Source organism: Otolemur garnettii, unplaced genomic scaffold (assembly GCF_000181295.1).
Source record: "Otolemur garnettii isolate 467f Iridium unplaced genomic scaffold, OtoGar3 scaffold00016, whole genome shotgun sequence".
NCBI classification, from domain to species: Eukaryota; Metazoa; Chordata; class Mammalia; order Primates; family Galagidae; genus Otolemur; species Otolemur garnettii.
Genome location: NW_003852411.1, coordinates 29,936,471 through 29,957,707, shown reverse-complemented (window position 1 = coordinate 29,957,707; position 21,237 = coordinate 29,936,471). Strand labels below are relative to the sequence as shown.

General features: G+C 49.1%; 5 protein-coding genes across 20 annotated transcripts in view; 3 read left to right on the top strand and 2 right to left on the bottom strand.

Moving 5' to 3' along the window:
- The window catches only part of NDUFS2 (NADH:ubiquinone oxidoreductase core subunit S2), a 16,002-nt gene extending 14,850 nt beyond the window's left edge, over positions 1 to 1,152 (top strand). The window contains exons 11-14 of the mRNA XM_012802641.2: positions 173 to 268; positions 449 to 532; positions 675 to 732; positions 921 to 1,152. Of these exons, the coding sequence (XP_012658095.1) occupies positions 173 to 268; positions 449 to 532; positions 675 to 732; positions 921 to 958 (276 nt within the window). The 3' untranslated portion in view covers positions 959 to 1,152. The remainder of the gene's footprint in view (positions 1 to 172; positions 269 to 448; positions 533 to 674; positions 733 to 920) is intronic.
- Positions 1,153 to 1,685: 533 nt separating this feature from the next.
- Positions 1,686 to 5,661, top strand: FCER1G (Fc fragment of IgE receptor Ig). The gene is made up of 5 exons (XM_003785771.3): positions 1,686 to 1,801; positions 4,402 to 4,493; positions 4,656 to 4,691; positions 5,121 to 5,141; positions 5,288 to 5,661. The coding sequence occupies exons 1-5, from the start codon at positions 1,753 to 1,755 to the stop codon at positions 5,348 to 5,350; spliced, it is 261 nt and encodes an 86-aa protein (XP_003785819.1). The 5' UTR covers positions 1,686 to 1,752; the 3' UTR covers positions 5,351 to 5,661.
- Positions 5,662 to 7,712: 2,051 nt separating this feature from the next.
- Positions 7,713 to 9,411, bottom strand: APOA2 (apolipoprotein A2). Of its 2 annotated transcripts, none has more exons than XM_023510749.1 (4): positions 9,287 to 9,411; positions 9,040 to 9,115; positions 8,626 to 8,758; positions 7,713 to 7,946 (listed from the first exon to the last, which is right to left on the bottom strand). In XM_023510749.1, the coding sequence occupies exons 2-4, from the start codon at positions 9,089 to 9,091 to the stop codon at positions 7,832 to 7,834; spliced, it is 300 nt and encodes a 99-aa protein (XP_023366517.1). In that variant the 5' UTR covers positions 9,092 to 9,115; positions 9,287 to 9,411; the 3' UTR covers positions 7,713 to 7,831. The 2 variants fall into 2 exon arrangements, with proteins under 2 accessions (XP_023366517.1, XP_023366518.1); XM_023510750.1 differs by having other exon boundaries at positions 9,040 to 9,127; positions 9,287 to 9,384.
- A 1,485-nt stretch (positions 9,412 to 10,896) lies between these two features.
- On the top strand, positions 10,897 to 14,709 carry TOMM40L (translocase of outer mitochondrial membrane 40 like). Its single transcript, XM_023510751.1, has 10 exons — positions 10,897 to 11,268; positions 11,489 to 11,737; positions 12,020 to 12,087; positions 12,388 to 12,480; positions 12,763 to 12,864; positions 13,014 to 13,119; positions 13,312 to 13,434; positions 13,545 to 13,621; positions 13,829 to 13,931; positions 14,069 to 14,709. Exons 2-10 carry the CDS (start codon positions 11,623 to 11,625, stop codon positions 14,206 to 14,208), a joined length of 927 nt encoding a protein of 308 aa, XP_023366519.1. The 5' UTR covers positions 10,897 to 11,268; positions 11,489 to 11,622; the 3' UTR covers positions 14,209 to 14,709.
- A 66-nt stretch (positions 14,710 to 14,775) lies between these two features.
- On the bottom strand, positions 14,776 to 20,001 carry NR1I3 (nuclear receptor subfamily 1 group I member 3). 15 transcript variants are annotated; one of them, XM_023510747.1, is made up of 10 exons: positions 19,919 to 20,001; positions 19,734 to 19,804; positions 19,503 to 19,632; positions 18,875 to 19,005; positions 17,118 to 17,314; positions 16,783 to 16,922; positions 16,400 to 16,545; positions 16,188 to 16,316; positions 15,889 to 16,009; positions 14,776 to 15,047 (listed from the first exon to the last, which is right to left on the bottom strand). In XM_023510747.1, the coding sequence occupies exons 3-10, from the start codon at positions 19,607 to 19,609 to the stop codon at positions 14,918 to 14,920; spliced, it is 1,101 nt and encodes a 366-aa protein (XP_023366515.1). In that variant the 5' UTR covers positions 19,610 to 19,632; positions 19,734 to 19,804; positions 19,919 to 20,001; the 3' UTR covers positions 14,776 to 14,917. The 15 variants fall into 15 exon arrangements, with proteins under 15 accessions (XP_023366515.1, XP_012658096.1, XP_012658101.1 ...); XM_012802642.2 differs by lacking the exon at positions 19,734 to 19,804 and having other exon boundaries at positions 19,919 to 19,995; XM_012802647.2 differs by lacking the exon at positions 19,734 to 19,804 and having other exon boundaries at positions 15,889 to 15,994; positions 17,118 to 17,287; positions 19,919 to 19,995.
- Between the last annotated feature and the right edge of the window lie 1,236 nt (positions 20,002 to 21,237).

Genomic DNA, 21,237 nt, shown 5'->3' with positions numbered 1-21,237 from the left:
GCCGAGCCTCTGTGTAAGATTCTTGACCTCCCGTGATTCTCTTTTATTTTGTATCCTCTCTGCTTACTGTAGGTTTAGTATCCCTGAAGGTTGAGATTATTTTCTGTGCTGGGGGAAGTAGGAGACAGAGTTTGGACTTGGTTTATTGATGTTCCTCCTTTTCTTTCTTTAGACTTCCATGGAGTCTCTGATCCATCACTTTAAGCTGTATACAGAGGGCTACCAAGTTCCTCCAGGAGCCACATATACTGCCATCGAGGCTCCTAAGGTGAGGAGAGGAGGGGAGGAAAAGACTGTATATGAAGTAACTGTGGAGAGATGTTTAACAAAATCCTCATTGATCAATGAGACAGAGGACAGCAGGGCATGAATAGAGAGGTTATGTTTTCTTGGTAGAGAAAAATGTTCTTCCTATTAGTGGAGTTACTGAACCTTCTTCCTTGGACAGGGAGAGTTTGGGGTATACCTGGTATCTGATGGCAGCAGCCGCCCTTATCGATGCAAGATCAAGGCTCCTGGTTTTGCCCACCTGGTAAGAGCCAATACCAATAATTAACACCAGTAAATTAATCCAGTAATTTCTTGACCTTGGTTGAGATTCTTATGAACTCTCTTTCCTTCAATTTCCACATGAGATATCTTACCTAACACTCTTGCCATCTCAATCTCCTCAGGCTGGTTTGGACAAGATGTCTAAGGGACACATGTTGGCGGATGTTGTTGCCATCATAGGTATGAAGCCTGTTGTGTAGTAGCTGTGTTCTAGACAAGAGGTTTGGGACTCTCAGTGGGGATGGGAACCGACCGCTTCCTGTTCAGCAGTATAGGGTGTGGGCACAGACTCAAGCCCTCAATCACCTGAGTAACAAGTTCTGTCCCTTTGATAACACCACTTTTTTCCTCCATCTCTGACCTCATAGGTACTCAAGATATCGTGTTCGGAGAAGTAGATCGATGAGCATAAAAACAGCATTTGATCTCCATTGCCTATCAGCTTCTTCTGTGGAGCCTGTCCCTCATTGGATATGGGGCTGAGCGTGTGTATGTGTGTGTGTACATGTATATGTACACTTAGCTGTTGAGCTTTCTGTGCATGTACCCGAAAAGGAGAAACTACAATAAATTAGCCGTCCTGCGGCCCCTAGGCCCAAACTTCTGATATGTTTTTCTCAGTGTCTTGTCCTTCACTTTATTGGGAAACTTAGCAGTATTAACCCTCCGCTTCTTTGTTGTGTAGGCTCGGGGCTCAGCGGTTGTTGCTGCTCATCTCTGCTGCCTTCTGTGACTCATGTTCTTCCCTCTTCTCCATTCCCCATTTCTTCTTTTCCCGTCAGTTTTCCCCTGCCCAGACCTTCTCAGTGCCCATACAAATTGGTAAACAGCTCAAATGAAGTTCCAGGTGAGAGGGAAAGACTATAGCGGCATCCGAGGGAAACTCAAGGGGCAGTTAGTCACAGATGTATTTCTAAATGGGATAAAGTGAAAAATGGTGATGTACACAGCCTTTCCCAAGCGTGAGAGTCTCTTCATTCTGTGAGTTAGGGCTTGGCCATCGAAGGGCTGAGGCTTTTGGGCCCAGATCTTCCAGCTCCCCTAGTTGGCCCTTCCGGGAGCCGCCTGGTGTCTATTGCAGGAAGGGGAAGGGGCCAAAGCGTGGGGGAAGGCGTGGCAGGAAGGGGGGAACTCTGTGGTCAGGGAACTCGCTGAGCACAGCTGCGCAGCGCTGCCGGAGCGCCTGATCCCCAGCCCAAGATGATTCCAGTACTGGTCTTGCTCTTACTCCTCTTGGTTGAACAAGCAGGTAAGAGGGTTTGCTGAAGGAGAGTGAGCTGGCTCCAGGGTGCAAAGGGCCAAGTGAGGGACAGTCAAAAGAAGGCTGACAGTGGCAGGTGGACATAGGGCTGGGACAGACACAGACCCTGACGCAGGAACTATCCAGCCCACACTCGGCACTAGAGTCTAGCTCCTTGTTACTTTCCTGTCTTATTCACTTGGGATTAATAGGAAGAATTTGGCAGGGGGAAGGAGATGGCTGTGTGGTATGAAGAGCTGGGCTGAGGACAAGCTCTAGTTGCCATGATCAGCATTTCGTGGGTGATCGTAATCTTGTCCGCTGGGAGCCAATGTGTAGCTGCTTATAAAGTCCCCTTTAGGAAGGCAAAGATCTGCTCTTGTGCTTGGGAGTAAGGCTGGGGTAGTCAAGATAAATAGACGTGATTGCTGTTTCTATGGGTCATTGCTAATGTATTGCTCTGTCAAACAGTTGACATGGGAGTGGGCAACGTGAGTTGCCCGGTTCTAGAGACCTAAGCCTCAGTTGAGAAATAGAGACAGAAATGGGAAGATCCCAGCAGCTCTAAGGCTCCAGTCAATGTTAAGAGCTAGCATTTCTTTTCTTTTTTTTTTTGAGACAAGAGTCTCATTGTGTTGCATCACAGCTCACAGCAACCTCCAACTCAATTCCCTTGCCTGAGCCTCCCAAGTAGCTGGGACTACAGGTGCCCACCACAACAGCCAGCTATTTTTTTGGTTGCAGTTGTCATTGTTTAGCTGGCCTGGGCCGGGTTTGAGCCTACCACCCTTGGTGCATATGGCGGGCGCCATAACCACTGTGCTACAGGTGCCAAGCCACAACTAGCATTTCTTATTCACTTCAGTTTGTCTATGCTGGAAGGGTATCTGTGTGCATGTGTGTTGAAGAGAGTTGATGGCAGCTGGGTTTCGGGGAGGAGGAGGTTAGTAAACTTCAAGGAAACTAGAGTACATAGAAGAGAATGGCTGGGGCCCAGTTCCGCCAGCCCAGCCAAGAAGGGAGGGAAGGATTAAGTTGGTCTATTGCTATGACATGAGGACCGAGCAGGGCCACTGAGGCATAAAAGCACAGGCTTTGGAGGCAGAAAGTCTGGATTTGAGTTCCAGCTCTGTCACTTAAACTCTGTGGCCCTAATGAGTTACTTAGCTTTTCCGAGCCTTGGTGTCATCATACCTAAAATGGCGAAGATGATGTTTCCCTCACAGGTCAGTTTTAAGATTTATGCAATAGCATGTATGTGAAAGTGTTGTAGAATGAAAAGCACTTTACCAATGTCAGTACTTGACCAATGTTAGTTACATGTATCCTGTTGGTCCTTACGATAGGGGCCAAGAGCAGCCCCGGCTAAAGTAGAATAATAGCTCACAGCAACCTCAAACTCCTAGGCTCAAGTGGTCCTCCTGCCTCAACCTCCTGAATAATTGGGACTACAGGTACCTGCCACAATGCCCAGCTAATTTTATTTATTTATTTATTTAGACAGTTTTACTTTGTTGTCCTCGGTAGAGTGCTATGGTGTCACAGCTCACAGCAACCTCAAACTTTTGGGCTTAAGCGATTCCCTTGCCTTAGCCTCCCAAGTAGCTGGGACTATAATCACCTGCCACAACGCCCAGCTATTTTTTAGAGATGGGGTCTTCGTCTTGCTCTGGCTGGTCTTGAACTCCTGAGCTCAGGTGATCCACTGCCTCAGCCTCCCAAGTGCTAGGATTATAGGTATTAGCCACTGCACCTGGCTAATTTTTTTACTTTTTATAGAGATGTGGTCTCACTGTTGCTCAGGCTGGTCTCAGGTGATTCTCTGGCCTTAGGCTCCTAAAGTGCTAGGATTACAGGAGTGAACCACTGCGCCTGGCCTGATTTTTTGAATTTCACAAAACTTCTCTCAGAGACTCAGAGTGAATAACATGCAGTGTAGTGGGAGTTAGAATCCATACAGTTTGTGGTTGTTCCCTTGAGCCTGTGGCCATTCCCTAGCTTTGTGTGCAGGACCACTGGTATCTATAAGGCCTAGGAAAATGGACACTTTGTTGTTGTTGTTTTTAGCATATTTAAGTGTCTTGTGATGGGACAGAAAGCAATGAAGCTGAGGCGAGGAGATGACCAATGATAGAGTAATTGTCTTCCCTCCCTTCCCCAGCTCACATCCTTCCTGTCCAGCCCTCAGCCACAGGTCACAGGACTTAGTAGAGACACTTCTGTGGTTTCTTCACTGAAATTTGCCACTGCCTGTCCGTGCACCTCCCCCTTTGGGCTGAGGTTTTGGTCTCAGCCCAGTGGACTCAGATAGGCCCCTTGAGGCAAATAAAGTGCTCAATGGTGCCTGAGGAACCCACAGTGCTAAAAAGAAAAGTTGGGGGTTGACGGAAAAGTCCTCAACTTTTAGTCCATCACAATAGTCCATCCCAGTGGAATCCTTCATACTTCCTATCCTAAGAGAGGTAAGAGAAAAAGGAGTCCAGGGAGAAAGAGTCCAGTTTCTTCTCCTAGAGGCCCTGTACTGCCTCGCAGAGCCCCTTCCCTTCTCTCCGCTAAGCACCAGATCCTCCCTGATCCCCTCACCCCATGTCCACCCTCTGTCCTCTCAGAGGCTTTGGCCGAACCTCAGCTCTGCTATATCCTGGATGCCATCCTGTTCTTGTATGGTATCGTCCTCACCCTGCTCTACTGTCGACTGAAGGTAAGGCCAGGCAGGCGGTGCAAGGGCTGGGAGAGGAAGTGGGAGGGTGGCAGCAGCATGGATTGGAGGAAAGGGAATAAAAGGGGATCCCCCACAAAATTTGATGGGAAGGGGGATGGGCCACTAACTTCCTCTTTACTGCTAACATTTCTCCCACTCCAGATCCAAGTGAGAAAGGCAGCGATAGCCAGCTATGAGGTATGGGCCCTCCCACTCCTGGGCGTTGACACTTTTACAGACTCTCAGCCCTCTTAGGGCTTTAGCCTGGGTTCCAGGCCTGGCCTCTGGGAGGGCATGCCCCTCAGGTGCTCATCTCAGAGAACCCTCCACCTCACCCCCCCCCACTCTATCACCTAGCCAAGCCACAAGTAAAATATTCAGCAGGTGATGGAAAAATCAAGCATAATGTGACATTGAGGGCGTGAGAGACTGTGTGTTGTGGGTTGTATACACACGTGTTTGTAGCCATGTGGCAAATGTGTATTCATGTCCCAGAGCATTCTTGTGAGTGCTTTTTAGCCCAAGGCGGCTAGCTACCCCCAGCTTGTTACCTCCTTGGGTGGGGAAATGCTGAGGGGCCTGAAGGAGGTGTGGGTGTCTAATGCCTTGCCTGTTTCATCTCTGCAGAAATCAGATGGCGTTTACACGGTAAGTGAACCTGCTTCCCCCAACCAGGATGTCAGCAGAAAAGGGTGGGATTTTGAATGATCTTTGGAAGAGGTCGGATCTGTGGAGGTGGGATGGGGCCTGCAATGGGCTCAAGCTCCTGATCATCCTTTGATTGCCACCTGCAGGGCCTGAGCACCCGGAACCAGGAGACTTATGAGACCCTGAAGCACGAGAAACCACCACAGTAGCTTTAGAATAGATGTGGTCACGTCCTCCTTCAGCTTCTAGTTTTCCTCCTAGCCCTTGTGGCAGGCATCACATATGCCTCCATGGCATCAATGCCAGCTGACCCTACCCTATAATGATTCCATGCCCCAGTTAATATACACCACTAGTTCCTCCTTCCTGTCAGAGACTAATACTCAGATGCTATTTATGGATGTTTATATTCTAGTCTCACTTCCTTGTCCTACTCTTCTTCTCTTCCTCATCTCTGACTCCCACTAGATAGCTGCTACAAGGGAGCGCTCTCAATAAAGCTGCCACAGACTGGACTCCATTTATTCACTTATCCTTTATTTATTCAACCTCTGCCAAGCACTTGGCTGAATACGGTTTTCTTCCTGACCTCACAGAATTCACTGTCTAATGGATTTCAGGGCTATTTTGCTGACTGTGTCTGGAGGAGGGATGAGACCTTTGACCCTTAGGTGCTCTCGGCTGGACCTGAAGCAAGGAGTAATGTGTGGGGAGTCTAGGTACAGCCTGAGACATTAGACCTCAGAAATGGCTTCTGCAGCCAGCATGGCCTTCTGTGTCTGGCAGTTGAACCATGGTTGTGTTGTGGAGCAGCCTGGCTGTCCAGCTCCAAATAATTGTCAATCTGGACAGTACCAATTCAGTACATGCACATGGAATTAGCTGAAAAGCAAAAAAATGCAAAAAGGATGATGTGACCAGGGCCATGTCTAGCTCCAAATGGCAGGTGTTACGGGAACAGTGAGTTTTCAGTGGGTTCTGGAGCAAGAGGGATCTTAGAAAGCCAGATAGGGTTAGTGGTGGGTAGGGCATGGGGTTAGTCAGGTCTAGATGGGAGGTCACCTCCCCCTAGTGAATGAATGATGGTGAAGGAAGCCCCCTTTCAGTGGGTGTCTTGTTTCCAAAGCTGCCAGGAAGCTGTGCCTGGAATTATTTAAATCTCATTACGTGCTGTCAGTGCTACCTCTGCCCCGCAGTACTTTCAGAGTGGGTCTAGAGTCCTCAAGCTTGCCCTGGAGCCCCTTATGGTGGGCAATACTTTGTACTGCACAGTGGCTTGTACTTTTCAAAGTGTTTCCCAGCTCATTGTACCATTTGATCCCCTTACTAATCCTGCAAAAAAATTCATGCTCTTCAAAGTTAATTAACTTGTCCAAGGTCACCTTGCAAGCAACTAACAGATCTCTTTGTCCCTGCATGTTTTGCCACATAAGAAAAGAAACAGATATTCAGAAAGAGAAGGGGAGATGAGTAATCATGAATGGTGAGACTCTAGAAGGCCAGAAGAAGGAGGCTGATCAAATATGTAGAAGAAATTGGAGCCATCTCCAGTGTCTGAGAAGAAATGTGATTTTAGATGAGATATGAGGAATGAACCAGAGTAGGGAAATTACTCTCTTTTTTAGAGATGGGAATCTCACTATATTTCCCAGGCTGGTCTCAAAACTTCTGGAATCAATCAATGCTCCCATCTCAGCTTCCCAGGTAGCTGGGATTACAGTCATATGCCACTGTGCCTGGTTTAAGGAAGTAACTCAAAGATAAAGAAGTGATAAACTTTGCCTGGAAAATGCCCCATTTTCCCTTCCCCTCCATTATGGGATTGTGATCTGTCCCCATCAACCTACCCTGGTTTTTATTCCATTTTGATTTAATCTAGATATCAGAGCTCCCAGTTTTTCTAGTCTTAACATGTCCACCAACTTGGATACCTGTCAGGCCTTTGAATGTCTGCCATGGCTACTAGTTCAGGTTCAAAGATGCCTGCCAGGCTGGTTCTATGAACAGCACCTAGATAGTGGGTGGAGAGAGGCTGGGAATGAGTCTTCCCCAGACAGTATCCAGGTGAGAGGTTTGGAATGTAGGAATCAGAGCACCTTGGGGAAGAAGAGTGAACTGAGGCCTTTTCTTTTATTATGGGATGGGGTGAAACAGTTTTGCCTTAGCTCAGAAGGAAGGGAGGGTCTTGGGTGACACTTCTGGTTTCTTTTTTTGGAAGCTTTCTCCTTTTCGTAGAACGATTAAGAGGAAATTCTGAGGGGCACCCTCATTTCCTAGGGACTCTCTTAACAAATCCTCCATTACTTTCACAGTTCCACATTCCATGCAAAGGCTCTCTAGTGCTCCACTGCAGAGCCATTCCCAGGCCTACAGGAGATTCCTTGGGTTTGGAAAAGAATCATGGCACCCCCTCCCTGTCATTTCCATCATTTGTCTCTTCATCGCTTTCTCCACCTCTCCACACCCAAATCTCTCTCCTTTTAGAAGCACATTTCTCTTTTTCCTTCCTCCTCCTCCTCCCCCACTCCCTTGCTTTTCGTAGTCCCCGCCCCAGACACACAGGCTCACAGCTTGACTCCTGCAGCATTTATTGTAGCAAATGGGGGCAAACAGAGGGAGGGGCTCTAGGCCTGGCCAGCGGGTGTTCTAGAGGCCATCTGGGGCCAGAAGACAATGGTCTGGACAAATCACTAGGCAGAAGATTGTGTTCCAAAGTCCACGAAATAGTTGAAGAAGTTAACTAGATCAGTTCCAGCTTTCTTGACCAGGGGTGTCAGCTGCTCTTTTGACTTTGCAAAGTAAGCCCTGGATAGGTGAAGAATTAGAGGTCAGTATGAGAGATCCTAGGCACTGGCAGGGACCTTGGTAGTGGTGGGGTGTCAGAGCAGACTGACCCAGGTTCCCAAACTATAGTGCCTGCTCCACCCTGGGATGGCAAAGCCCCTGGATAGGAGAGGTGAGTCCTCCACTGGACACAGGAACAGACCCCAGAGACTGAGATTCAAGGCCCAGTTCCCACCCACTGTTCCTATCTGTCCAAGAGGTATATGGGATCTTTGGGTGATAAAGAATTTTTTCTGGCTCGGCGCCTGTGGCTCAAGCGGCTAAGGCGCCAGCCACATACACCTAAGGTGGTGGGTTCGAATCCCCAGCCCAGGCCGCCAAACAACAATGATGGCTGCAACCAAAAAATGGCCAGGTGCTATGGTGGGCGCCTGTGGTCCCAGCTGCTTGGGAGGCTGAGGCAGGAGACTCGCTTGAGCCCAGGAGTTGGAGGTTGCTGTGAGCGTGATGCCATGGCACTCTACCCAGGGGTATAGCTTGAGGCTCTGTCTCAAAAAAAAAAAAAAAAGAATTTTTTCTCTCCAATGTAAGCCTAATCCTCTAACCTTTGCCTCTGAGCAAAGTGTTTTGTGGGCCTTCTGTCTTTCCTTCTTTCCCTCCACAGTCCCACAGCCCCTGAACTCTTTTCCCTGAAACTTACTCAGCTTGGGCCTGAAGCTCTGGGGTCTTGACCTTCTCCACCAGGTCCTTGCCATAGTCAGCCATGGTCTGGAAGTACTGAGAGAACAGGCTCTGCAGACTTGACTCTTCTGCCTGTCTCCGAACCAAAGCTCCTGCGTGCATGTGCACACACACACACACATACTTTTCAGCTCATTCCACAGCAATGAATCTTCGCCTTTGGTCACTTCTCTGTCAGTAACCCACCCTAGCTCTTAGCCCCCTCCCTAAAAAGATATCCAACTAGATCTTTGGATGGATTTTCTGTGCTTTAGAGAGGAAATTATCTTCTTTTTGAGCCCTCAGTTTGCCAAACTTGGGCACAAGAACAAATGGGTAGCTATGACCCCCTGCACCTTCCCCTTTTGGGCCCCTCTCTCTATATCTTACCCACCTTCAAGGCTATAGATGGTAAGGAGCAGCACAGTCATTGCAAGCAGCTTCATAATGGTGACAGTAAGGAAGGCAGCCTAGGATCAAAGCTGATGGGGTTAGGGGAGACACTGAAGCCAAATGGACTCCAGCCCCTCCCCAGGGATCTTTCTACGTACGTGCCCCCTCCAACTTGGTTCCCTCCCTTTCCACAATTAAAGTCTAGTCCTCTTTGGATGCTGCCCACACCTCTTACTCCCTTATCTTACCTAGTCAGTGTCTCCGTCCTTGGTGTCTGTTCCTGGCCTGGCTGGAGAGGTAGGAGCTATATACCTATCTGCTTACCCACCCCGTCAGGTGACAGGGTCTGTGGGTGGGCCTAGAAGAGCAGGAGCCATGTTGGAATAAACAAATTGGAGGAATGGGGGAGGAGAGGACAAGCATAAGGCGAGCTCTGCCTTGGGGTGAGAGGCAGGTAGTACAGGTCTTTGTGGGAGCCAAACTGGTATACTTAATAGCCAAACAGGTCTATTAAGGATCCATTCTCTTGGGATCTGGGGCAAGTAGTCTTTGGATCTGAATGCAGTGGGAAGCAGGATTCCTAGTTATTTCTCCAGAAAGCTCTGATATATCGAATTCTCAGTTCTTGGTATCTTTATCCCATTATGGGTAGATTTCATCTCCCCAATCCTACCCCAGTTCACTACAACTTGGCAAGGAGGTATTGGGGTATAGAAGAAAGGAGAAAGAAGTTGAAATCAGGGGCAGCAGTGAGGGGAATGAGGGTTAGGGGAATGAAAGTGAGGATTGGGGGCAGAAGTGATTGACTCTGTCCCGCTTTGAGTTAATGTGTAATGAGATACAAGAAGATAACATGAGAGCCCAGAATGACCCTAGTGCTGATCAATGAGCGCACCCTTCCACTTCTACCCTCCCCCTTCAGACTGGAGGGGTCTGGCAGGAAAAGAGGTGAATAAGAGGCATCTGTTAGGTTAAAGGTTGGAAGTTCCTGGTCACTTGATCACCTTATTAGTTCTAGGTAGTGGTTAGCCAATACTGAGTCAGGAGGGGGTATAGCATCCCTCTGGCCAAGGCCCTGGCCCTTGTCCCAGCCCTGGTTGTGGGGGAAGAGGTGCATTTACCAGGCCCAAAGCATTTGGGTGAAATCAGCTAAATAGATATCACAAGCATTTCTATCTTTCATCCTTTTGACCCCAAAGCTTACTTCCTGTGTACATGGAATATTCCTGAAAGGTGTGGTGGGGATATGAAGCTAGTGAGGGAGGTAGTGGCCAGAGGACCAAGAAATCGTATTCCATCTTCAGTTATTTCTCTGTGAGCTCTTAATGCTTGAGGGTCACCCTGTTGGTTTACCCCTAGGCCTGGCTGGAGCCCATCTAGAGGCTGGAGTCCATATGCACAAGCTGTGTCTTAGGAAAGAACGGGTTCACCGGAGAGTACAGTTGTTTCAGGGAATAGTTCTGCTAGAACCTACTCCATTGCCCCCAAATCTGAAACCTATTCCCGTTACATGAAGAGGGCAAGACAGGGAACTTTGAGAAATTTAGACTTCCAGAAGGGAAGTGCAGGTCTATGTCCTAAGAAGAGCTGTGCTCATGAATAGTACTCATTTGGAGGTGTACTGTGGAGGGTTGTGAGGAGGATTCCTCAGAGGCTCTATCTACTGGCAGGAGGGAGAGATATAAATGAACCAAGGTTCGAAAAAAGTCTTCAGAGTCATTCCCTCTGCCACTCTTCACAAAGCCCAAGTCTTCAGACAGTAGTCATTTTTCTCATGGGCTATGGAAGAAGCTTCAGTGGCCCAAACGACAAGATGCTCTAGGGTCTTGCAAGTTCATAGGCTTTTCCCGATCTTGGAGAAGCTTCGCTAGGGGATCTTAGGCCTTTTACTTAACACTAACAAGCCACCAACTAAGACCCGCCCAACCTTGCAGCGCCGGACAAGCTCTCGGGCGGTCAGGCCTGCCACTCCTTTGCTTCCCCATCTCCCATTGGCCCCTGGGAAATCTAGGAGGCTTTTTTCCCCCGTAGACAGGGCGGGGCCCAATCAGGGGAGAGTTGGGTCTCTCTTAGCCTTTTTTTTTTTTTTTGCCCAATTCCAAGATGGCGCTCGTGGCCACGCTGGGAATACAGCGTGAAGCCTCAGGTCTGCCATTACTCAAGATGGCTGCCCCCATCAAGATGACCGGGGTGTGCCGGAGGGAAAGGGGCAACAGGGTGGTCTGACATGGTAAGGGATGCTGCTCCTTTATGATGCTAGACTTGGAACCTGGGAATGAAGAGTAGAGAGACTAGGAAGCTAGATGATGTCTGTGGTGAGGGCTAGGATTAAAGAATGGGAGAGAGGACAGGGGTGACAGGTGGGGGTGAGGGATCAAAGACCGGGCGGGAGTGTGCCTGGGGTTCAGTCTCCCCATCAGTATTATCTCCTCCAACTCTTTTTGTTCCAGGTCTAGCGTCGGACCATGTGGAAGTTTCTAGGACTGGGGCGTTGGATGATGGGGGTGGGGCCCGTGAGGGGTAGAGGGAGCAATAGCGTCCTTTCCTAGGCTAACCTCTGCCCCTCCCCGTCCTCTGGACTAAAATGGGGAATACATTGGGCCTGGCACCGATGGGGACTTTGCCCCGCCGGAGCCCCCGCCGAGAGGAACCTCTACCCAACCCTGGTAGGTTTGATGAGCTGCATCGGCTATGCAAAGGTGAGAACTTGGCATTTGGGTGTCTCAAGATGAAGGAGCAGATGAGGGGAGGGTCTTGAACGTGTCTGGTGATGAAAGCTGGAAAGGGGAGATCACAGCTGGGTATCCAGCGTTAGGGAGGATCGATCAGATGCCCAAGTGAAGTGGAGCATCTTGTTGCAGGACTTGGAAGGAGGTCAATTCCTCCAAGGTGCTTCCTATGGGATTCAGAGGGAAGACTACCTCTTGGGGTAGGGGTTCCTTGTCTGTGCTTATTCCTTCCCTTCCTCCCACCCCCTTCAGATGTATTCCCAGCACAGATGGAGGGAGTGAAGCTCGTTGTCAACAAGGTTCTGAGCAGCCATTTCCAGGTGCTCCCACTTCTCTGGCCCCTCCTCACTATCCCTCCTTGCCTCTCCCTGGGTCCTCTTCTCCTTTCCTTTGTACTCCAGCCTTAGCCAGGTTATTTGGGACAAATAAGGGAGGATGTGGGGGTCTCTTTACCTCCCTTGCCTGTGAAACTTGTTGCTTTCAATCTGGTGACCCACTTTATAGGTTGGAGTATTTGGGATTCTTAAGAGGCCTTCTGGATGGGGAGAAGATGTAAGGTGGGATAAGGGATTGAAATGGAGCAGGAATGCTCTCTTCTGCATTGAATCCTCTTTCTTCAGGTGGCTCACACAATACACATGAGTGCCCTGGGCTTGCCAGGCTATCACCTCCATGCGGCCTATGCAGGAGACTGGCAGCTTAGCCCCACTGAGGTGAGGACTCCACATACCTGGGTCATCTCCCTAAAAGCCCACGTAGGACCCAGGTCTGGAAGAGGAAGAAATGTGTATGTTACAGAGAAAAAAGGGTAGTAACCTGATTTTTTGTGCGTCTCTTCCGAATGGGAAAGAGCAGACAAACAGTTGTGTAAAGAGCCCAGCGTGTCTTTGTGCCTCCACTAGGGGGCGCAGAGTGCCGTTAAGGAAATCCTATATTAGGGTTTAGGCTGAGCGTTGCCACCCAGCTTAGCCTTACTGCTGTTTACCTTTCTACAGGTGTTCCCCACTGTGGTAGGGGATATGGACAGCAGTGGCAGCCTCAACGCCCAAGTCCTGCTTCTCTTGGCAGAGCGACTCCGAGCTAAGGCTGTCTTCCAGGTGACCCACAGTTCCTGCCTTCATCCGCTGAGGCACTTCCTCTTTCTTCCCAATGAGTTTCCTGCTCTGATGGAATGGGGAGAGGGGAGCAGAGGCCATAGTGATCATGAAAAGGGAGGGAGATTTTACTTCTTACTTTCCGCATTCAGACGCAGCAGGCCAAGTTCCTGACATGGCAGTTTGACGGAGAATATCGAGGAGATGACTACACAGCCACTCTGACCCTAGGAAATCCTGACCTGATTGGTGAATCAGGTGAGCAGTTGGGTGAGGGTTCTTTTTATCTTGGCTGCCCATTTGCTGATGTTGGATATGCTTCTTTGTCTTCTATACAGTTTGAGAATTAGGAAAGGAACTTCTTAGGTAGACTGGGGTAAGGGTTACCGGTGAGGGAGCAGGCTGGGATACTGTCTCTGTGACTGACTCATGTCTCCCTATCCCCCACAGTGATCATGGTCGCTCACTTCCTACAGAGCCTCACTCATCGGCTGGTGCTGGGTGGAGAGCTAGTGTATCACCGGAGGCCAGGTGAAGAGGGGGCCATCTTGACACTGGCTGGGAAATACTCAGGTATGGGGCAAAGTGGAGTAGTGGGGGAGGGAGGCAATTCTGGACTTTGCTGGGGTTCCTGGCCTATGTCCTGCTATAGTAACACTCCTTTCCTCCTTTGGTTTTTACAGCTGTACATTGGGTAGCTACGTTGAATGTGGGATCAGGAGGGGCCCATGCGAGTTATTACCACAGGGCAAATGAACAGGTGAGACCACTGATCTTATCCCCCAGTACAGAAAGTTGATTATGAACTTCTGCCCCTTTGGCCTTCCACAGGCCCTGCTGATTTAGTATTTTTCCTACTATGCTACGTATATATTTTCATGCATGCCCTCCTTCTGCAGATCCCCTGTCAGGACCCTTCTAGTCTTCACTGCCACTGATCCCTCTCATCCTTGGCCATGGTTCTCAGGTTCAGGTTGGAGTGGAGTTTGAGGCAAACACAAGGCTACAAGACACAACCTTCTCCTTTGGTTACCACCTGACTCTGCCCCAGGCCAACATGATGTTTAGAGGTGAGGGTCATTGCAACAATATTTGGATGTGCTAAGGGACTGGGGGTTACAGAGGGAGGCAAGCTCTACCTTATTTCTGCTGACTCCTTTCTCCAGGCTCTGTTAAATAATCCGGGTGGTATTCTCTCGCCCAACAGGCTTGGTGGATAGTAACTGGTGTGTAGGTGCTGTGCTGGAGAAGAAGATGCCCCCCCTGCCTGTCACCCTAGCCCTTGGAGCCTTCCTTAATCACTGGCGCAACAGATTCCACTGTGGCTTCAGCATCACTGTGGGCTGAGGTTGTCATAGAGCCTGTCCCCACAGCAGCTGGAACCTCTGAGTTAGGTGCCCTAGGGCCAGAGACTAGGCCCTTCTCCAGAGCCCACCTTGCTGGGTGACCTCTAGATCCGAGGAACAGAGTGGGGGACAAGACCATACTCTACTCAGAACTGGAGCTGCCATAGGGGCAGCTGACAAGGCAGTGGTTTGAGGCTCCAACCTCTACTACCAGCCCCACTATCATCTTCTCCATGTTCTTGTGGCTCAGAACTAAGGGGAGAGGATTAAGGGTATGTCTGGCTGAATTTCTCCCCTGCCCCACATTTTTCTTCATTTCCCTTTGGTTAATCCTGCATGGGATTAGCTTACTGCCCTGTTTCCCATCCCAAAGCCTCCCAAGGCTGGGAAAGTAGGGCTAAAGGGCCAAATCTCTGGCCTCAGAAAGCGGGGCCCACCCATTCCCACAAGGAGCTTCTTTACCTCTTACCCTGAGGCTTCCTCCTTCCCATCTTCTGTGCTTCCAGAGAACAAATTTATTCCCATGCTCACCCCCCACCACCCCCATGACCGCATGAAGAGGCAGTTATTGCTTTAGACTTTCATTGCAACCACTGGGCTCCCTTTCTACTGGGCCCAGTCTCTGGACCCAGCATTTTTCTCTTTCCAGTCCAGTGTGTCCCAGGTGAGCTGATGGTGGGGGGTGGTGGTGGGGGTGGTGAGCCTGGGCCTCAGCTGCAGATCTCCTGGAGCAGGGGCATCATGGCAGGCAATCCCTGGATGCGCTGGATTTGGTACCCAAATGCGTTGTTAACGCTCCGGAGCTCAGCTAATAGGCCCAGCAGCTTTGCATACAGAAACCTTTGGAGGAAGTAGTTGAGTCACCAGGAAAAGGGAGGGGAAGAAAGGCAGCTGGGAGGCTTATCTTGAGGCCCAGTTCCCTGAACTGCTCCTCAGTTAGATCTGAACAGTAGAGAAAAATCATGCACTAGTATGACAAATTTATAAAAGGTCCCAAAGGTCCCCCAGGAGGCCTCTGTCTGACACTGTTTTCTTTCATCATGCCCAGTTTCTCTTGAACCTAATGATCTGAGGGCCAAGTGTGAAGAAAGCCTCAGACTTAGCCAGAACATCAACGAAATGGAATCTGAGGGGCCAGCCTTCTAGATAGTACAGGTTCTAGAAGGTGGGTATGTTCTATGGTATAAAGTGTCCCCTGTCTAGCCAAACTGGCTCATGGAGGAAGTGGTGCATACCTCAAAGCCTGGAAAGATCATGGACTATTGAACCAGGAACTTGTTTGGAAATGAAAAATTGAAGGAATTGGCCCAATGGAGAGGAGAGGAAGGGCCTGGGGGAAAAGAATGAACATGACTCTTAAAAATCTGCTTTAGTCTGGAGAAGTTGGACTAATGAGGTGATGGCCATCATCAATCTCAGGAATGCTATTATACAAAGCCTGTGAGCTACTAATCTGCATCTCTACTGAATAAAAAATCTGGAAAAACTGAGATGAAATGCAATAAGAGCAATTTGGATGCTGGAACAATGTGAGATGGGGATGGTCAGAGGTAAGGGATAGTCCACAAGAGACCTGGTTTCCTAAAGGAAAAGACAGTAAAAAAACATTCCTCCCAAGCTCGGTGTTTTTCTGACCCCTTCCTGCCTCTATGTGGTCTACGCCCCCAGTTTCCTACCATACCGATTCCGGGGTTTTGGCTGCTGGCCCTTGATGTAGCTCTGCAGAGTCAGTGCCATCTCCTCTTGCAGCTGATCAATCTCCTCTCGCTGGGTAACTCCAGGCCGGTCTGTAACATAGGGAACTGGGAAGGACAAAGTAGGGGGAGGAGGAGGCCTGCACGGTGCCCTGGAGGCTGAGGCTGGCATAGACCTACTCTGCAGGTATGAAGGCTAAAAGGCCTGGGATGGATGGATTCAAGGAGCTGAGAGTTTGAGCAGAGATGGTGGAGCCAAAGTGTCTGGGCTTTGGGAGATGCTCACCGGGAGAGAAGAGGGCCATGGCAGCCAAGAGCACATACTCGGGCTTTTGGAGCTGCAGTCGCCGCAGCGTCCCATGGAAGTGAAAAAGCAACTCCAAAAACTCTACCTCGAACCCCACTGTGGGAGATACTAGTTTTAGGAGCCTCCAGGTCACCAGACCACATGCCATACCACAAAGACGCATGCCCGCTACTGCTCTAGCACTATCTTACCATGGGCTCCATCTTCCATTGTGTAGCGAAGAGGTCCACAGAGAAAGTTTTGTGTTTGGATACAGAAAGTGGGATTGATTGAGATGTGACAGATTTCCACAGCTGCTCCCTTGAGAAGGGAAATCTGGTCCTCCATGGGCAGAGACCTGTGGGGAGCAGCAGACAAGGGCAATTTAGATTCAAGCCTGAACTTCAGAAAGGGAGAGGAACTCCTAATCCACATCGTCATGATTAAAAACAAAACTGGGAAGTGGAGACCTGGCACTTGGAAAGACTGAGAGATGTATTAATTTTTGGTCAGTGACTTTTAGGGATGGGTCCATTGGTGGGTGAAAAATTTACTGAGGTATTTGCTTCCCAAAAGATGAGCAGAAGTCACTCACCGGAAGAGGGGCAGGTCTTTGGTGAACTTGATGACTTGCTGTACCATGAAAGTATTGATGTCTGCAAAGTGCCTGAGCAGAGGCAGTACAGGGACCAGGGTGGGTGAGGGCTGGTGAGGGATGAACAGGTAAGCTGGAGGCTGCAGAGATCAGAACACAAGTGAGGGGTCCTGGCCCAAGGGCCTCCCTTTAGGTCTCACCCACCTCTTAGGAGTTCTTGCTGAGGAGACTGTCCCAGCAGGGGTTCTGGAGCATGGTACACCACTCTCTACCTCAAGCCAGCCTCCTTTGGCACCCTTATGGTCATATTCAGTCCAAATCCTGTAAATGCTCACCCTGAAGTGCACAAAGTGTTCAGCTATGGAGCCCATGTGGCGAGTGTGGGCCCCTAGGAGTGTCTGGATCAGCTCTTCCTGCTCCTTACTCAGCTGCACAGTTTCTTGCTCGGCACGCCGCTGAGCCTGCTTCGCTCGCCGCAATGCCAGGGCTTCTGCTGACAGTATCACTGTGCCAAGCAAGAGGTATGACAAAGCTGTTGAGACCAGCAGACAGCACCTGTCTCTGCTAGTTTCTGACCCCAGGCCCCTCAGCTGCCCTGTACCATGAAAGATAGAGGTGGGAGGAGGGTTCCTGGGGCTTCCTTGGACTTGGCTGCAGTCCTAAAGGTACTGGGAGGCAGGGGATTCCTGCACACCTCCATGGACCTGTCAGGCACTGTAGCAGAAAACAGTGCACAAGGGAGAGAAGGGAAGGGGGAAAGAGTAAAGTGGGAAGATTGGGAGGAGATATTTTTGGCTTCTGGGGAACATTGAAGAGGACAGGGTCTTCTTACCCAAAACATCATCTTATGTTTGCACAGCATTATAATATGAAAGATCCTAAGGTTAAACCTCACTGGCTGAAACAACACTACGGTAGACAGGGCAAGTATTTATATTTTGCAGAAATATAAACAAGCTTAGTTTCTAATACCAGGTGCACAAAATAATGTAGATCGAATTCAAACCAAGATTTTCTTCTCTTTTTTTGAGATACAGTGTCACTCTGTCACCCTGGGTAGAGTGCCACAACATCATCATAGCTCACAGCTATCTCAAGCTCTTGGGATCCTCCTGCCTCAGCCTCCCAAGTAGCTGAGACTACAGGCACTGGCCACAATGCACAACTACTTTTTCTATTTTTATTTTATTTTTAAAGACAGAGCCTCACTTTGTCACCCTCAGTTGAGTGCCGTGGCATTGTAACACCCGACAACGTCAAACTCTTGGGCTCAAGCAATCCTCTTGCCTCAGCCTCCCCAGTAGCTGGGACTTTAGGTGCCCATCACAATGCCCAGCTACTTTTTAGAGATGGGGTCATGCTCGTGCTCAGGCTGGTCTCGAACTCCTGAGCTCAAGCAATCCACCTACCTCACCCTCCAAAAGTGCTAGGATTACAGGTGTGAGCCACCATGCCCTGGCCTTAAACCAAGATCTTTTGAACTCTACGGTTTCCTCTCTATTCCTCCATATTGAAAAGTACTATATCATGGAAAAAGGAAGAATTTGGGAGTCAGAATCAATTTTGAATACTGACTACTCAACTTTTAAGCTGAATGAGCCTGGACAAATTGACTTCTGTGAACTCCACTTACATTGTCTTTTGGGAGCACAGTCTAGTTTTCTGCCACAGAGAAAGCATTAAGTCTATTGTTATGTAATTGACAGACTCTATACTCAAGAAGCAGAAAAGAAAAAGCTAGCCATGTAAATATCCAGGAGAAGAACATTTCAGGTAGAGGGAAGAACAAGTGCAAAAGTCCTGGGAAAGAGTATGCTTGGTGTATTCAAAGATCGTATTAAAATTAGTGTGATTGAAATGGGCTGAGCAAGGGGAAAAGAGTAGGAAACAAAGTCTGAAAGGTGGTGTGGAGGAGCTAGACCCTGAGATTAGGCCTTTGAAATGGGGAACCATTGAGCAGAATAGTGACATAATCTGATTAATTTCCAAAAGTTTACTCTGCCTGTTATTTGAAGAATGCACTGTTGGGAATAAGGATAAAGCAGAGAGAGATAGTCATCGGATTTTTGGGATGGTAGGGGGCCAACTCAACTGTCTTTCCTCATGCCAGCATCTAGGCACTTCTGCAACCTGCAGGCTGGGCAGTGGCGCCTCTGGGCCTTACTGACCTCACAGCTTCCAGCAAAGAGGCAGGTAGGGCCAGTGCTTTTGCTGACTGTTCGTCTGTGAGAGACAGAGACAATTATTAGGGTCTGGGATGGCAGTGAACAGGCAGGTGGGTATGTGAGGGGCTGAGATAACATGGTGTAAAAGACCAGGAATCTGGAGACATGGGTTAATCTGAGCTGTGCCAAAGGTCCCCAGAGTTGGGTAGGGTCCTACACATCTCAAGCATCTCAAGCATTTCCGTCAGGACTTAGGGTCACGAGAGAAAGCCTAGTCAATATAGGACTAGGTTGGTGCTTTGCAGGTAGTGAGTGCATAATAAGTCCCCTTGACTAATGGGCTGTGTCTATCAGACAAACATTTGGGCTTCTGGTTATTATGCCACCAGTATATATAGTGTTGTGGTTGGCAAGATGTAGGGTGCTAGCCACAGGGTAGTTAGACTCTAAGATAGAGGAATAATGTAGCTAGACAAGCTCCAGCATGTGCCAGGGTTTTAAGGCTAATTGACAGGCAGTTTGGGGGACCGTCTCTATCGAGGAGTAGGCTTTCACCTGAAGAAACCCTTGCAGCCCTCACAAGTAAGGGCATGGAAGTGATAGCCTGTGGCTCGGTCTCCGCATACCACACAGTTCCTCAGCTCATCTTCCCCACTGGCCATGGCTTCAGGTGTTGAGGTGATCCCTGAATGTGGAAAGGGTTAGCACTTGACCCTCTTCTCTCCAACCTTCTTCTCTCCCTTTTGCAGAGCCTCTTCCCAAACCTGCCCTGGTCCCCAGCATTACCTGTACTCCACTGCGTTTAGTCTCTGGCCCCCAATGCACTTCCTACCTGCTTCTCTCAGGCAGCATATCATCTGTAGGCCACAGAATCTGCTATGGGATGCCCCTCCCCAAACTCCCACCTTGACCTGACTTTCCTTTTGATCTCAGGAGCTGTCAGTAGTTGGTGTTAGGGATTCCCTCAGTACCTGGAAAACAAGAGACTTCTGTGGTATTTGGCTTCCAGTAGCTTTCAGTGATGATGGAGTTAGGGCTCAGACCCTGGACTCAGGGCAAAGGCCTAGGTAGGAGGTTTTCCCAGCATGCCCAAGGTGCTGGTTGGTGGCACATGGGGAGGGACTTTTGTGGGCAGGGACTTTATGACTCATTAGAGGCTTAGATCTGTAGCCTCCTGTGTACTTGGATCCTGAACAGGCAGTGAAGTGAGAGAGAGACCCAGCCAGTGTTTTCATGTGCAGTATGTTGGTAGTAAAAGAAAAGGTGTAACAGTTGCACAAGTCTCCTAAAAGGAAAGTTCTTAAAAAGAGACGGGGCTCTAATTAAGAGCCTATGCAGGCTGGGCAAGGTGCCTTACCTCTGTAATCCTGGCATCTGGGGGGTCAAGCTGGGAGCTCAGAGTTCAAGATATCCAACCCGATCACACCTGTAATCCCAGCACTCTGGGAGGCCGAGGCAGGTAAATTTCTAGAGCTCAGGCGTTCCAGAGCAGCCTGAGTTAAGAGTGAGACCCTGTCTCTACTAAAAATAGAAAAACTAGCTGGGTGTCATGGTGGGCACCTGTAGTCTCAGTTACTGGAGAGGTTAAGGCAAGAGGATCACTTGAGCCCAGGATTTGAGGTTGCTGTGAACTATGATGATGCCACGGGACTCTACCTAGGGTGATACAGTAAGACTGTCTCACACACACACACACACACACACACACACAAAGAGCCTATGCAAGGGATTAGAAGGGACCTCACTTCCTAACTAGGGAAGATTGAGAATTAAATTGGAATGACCTCAGGGCACTGTGGCACATGGTGAGACAGGAGGAGAATCACTTGAGCCCAGGAGTTCGAGGCCAGCTTGGATAATATAGCAAGAATTTATCTCTAAAAAAAGAAGAAGAAAAGAGTAATATTTAAAGTAAACAAATCAGAATGACCTTTCCTTAATGGTAGAGTCGATTTGAGAACTCTTGCTTCAGAGCTGGCTCCACGGGCGTGTGACCTGTGTGTAGTTGCACAAGACACTTCATTCAGAGGGACCTTGTGTTTGCTCTCCTGTTGCTCTATTGAAAGGATGACTTTTAAACAAAAGGTCCTACATTTTCATTTTTCAGTGAGACCCCCAAATTATGTACCTAGTTCTATCTGGAGTCAATATGAAGAACTTGTAACTAGTAAGCTGAATAAGTTTAAGACTTGAGGCTCGGCTCGGCGCCTATAGCTCAACCGGCTAAGGCGCCAGCCACGTACACCTAAGGTGGCGGGTTCGAATCCCCAGCCCGGACCCGCCAAACAAC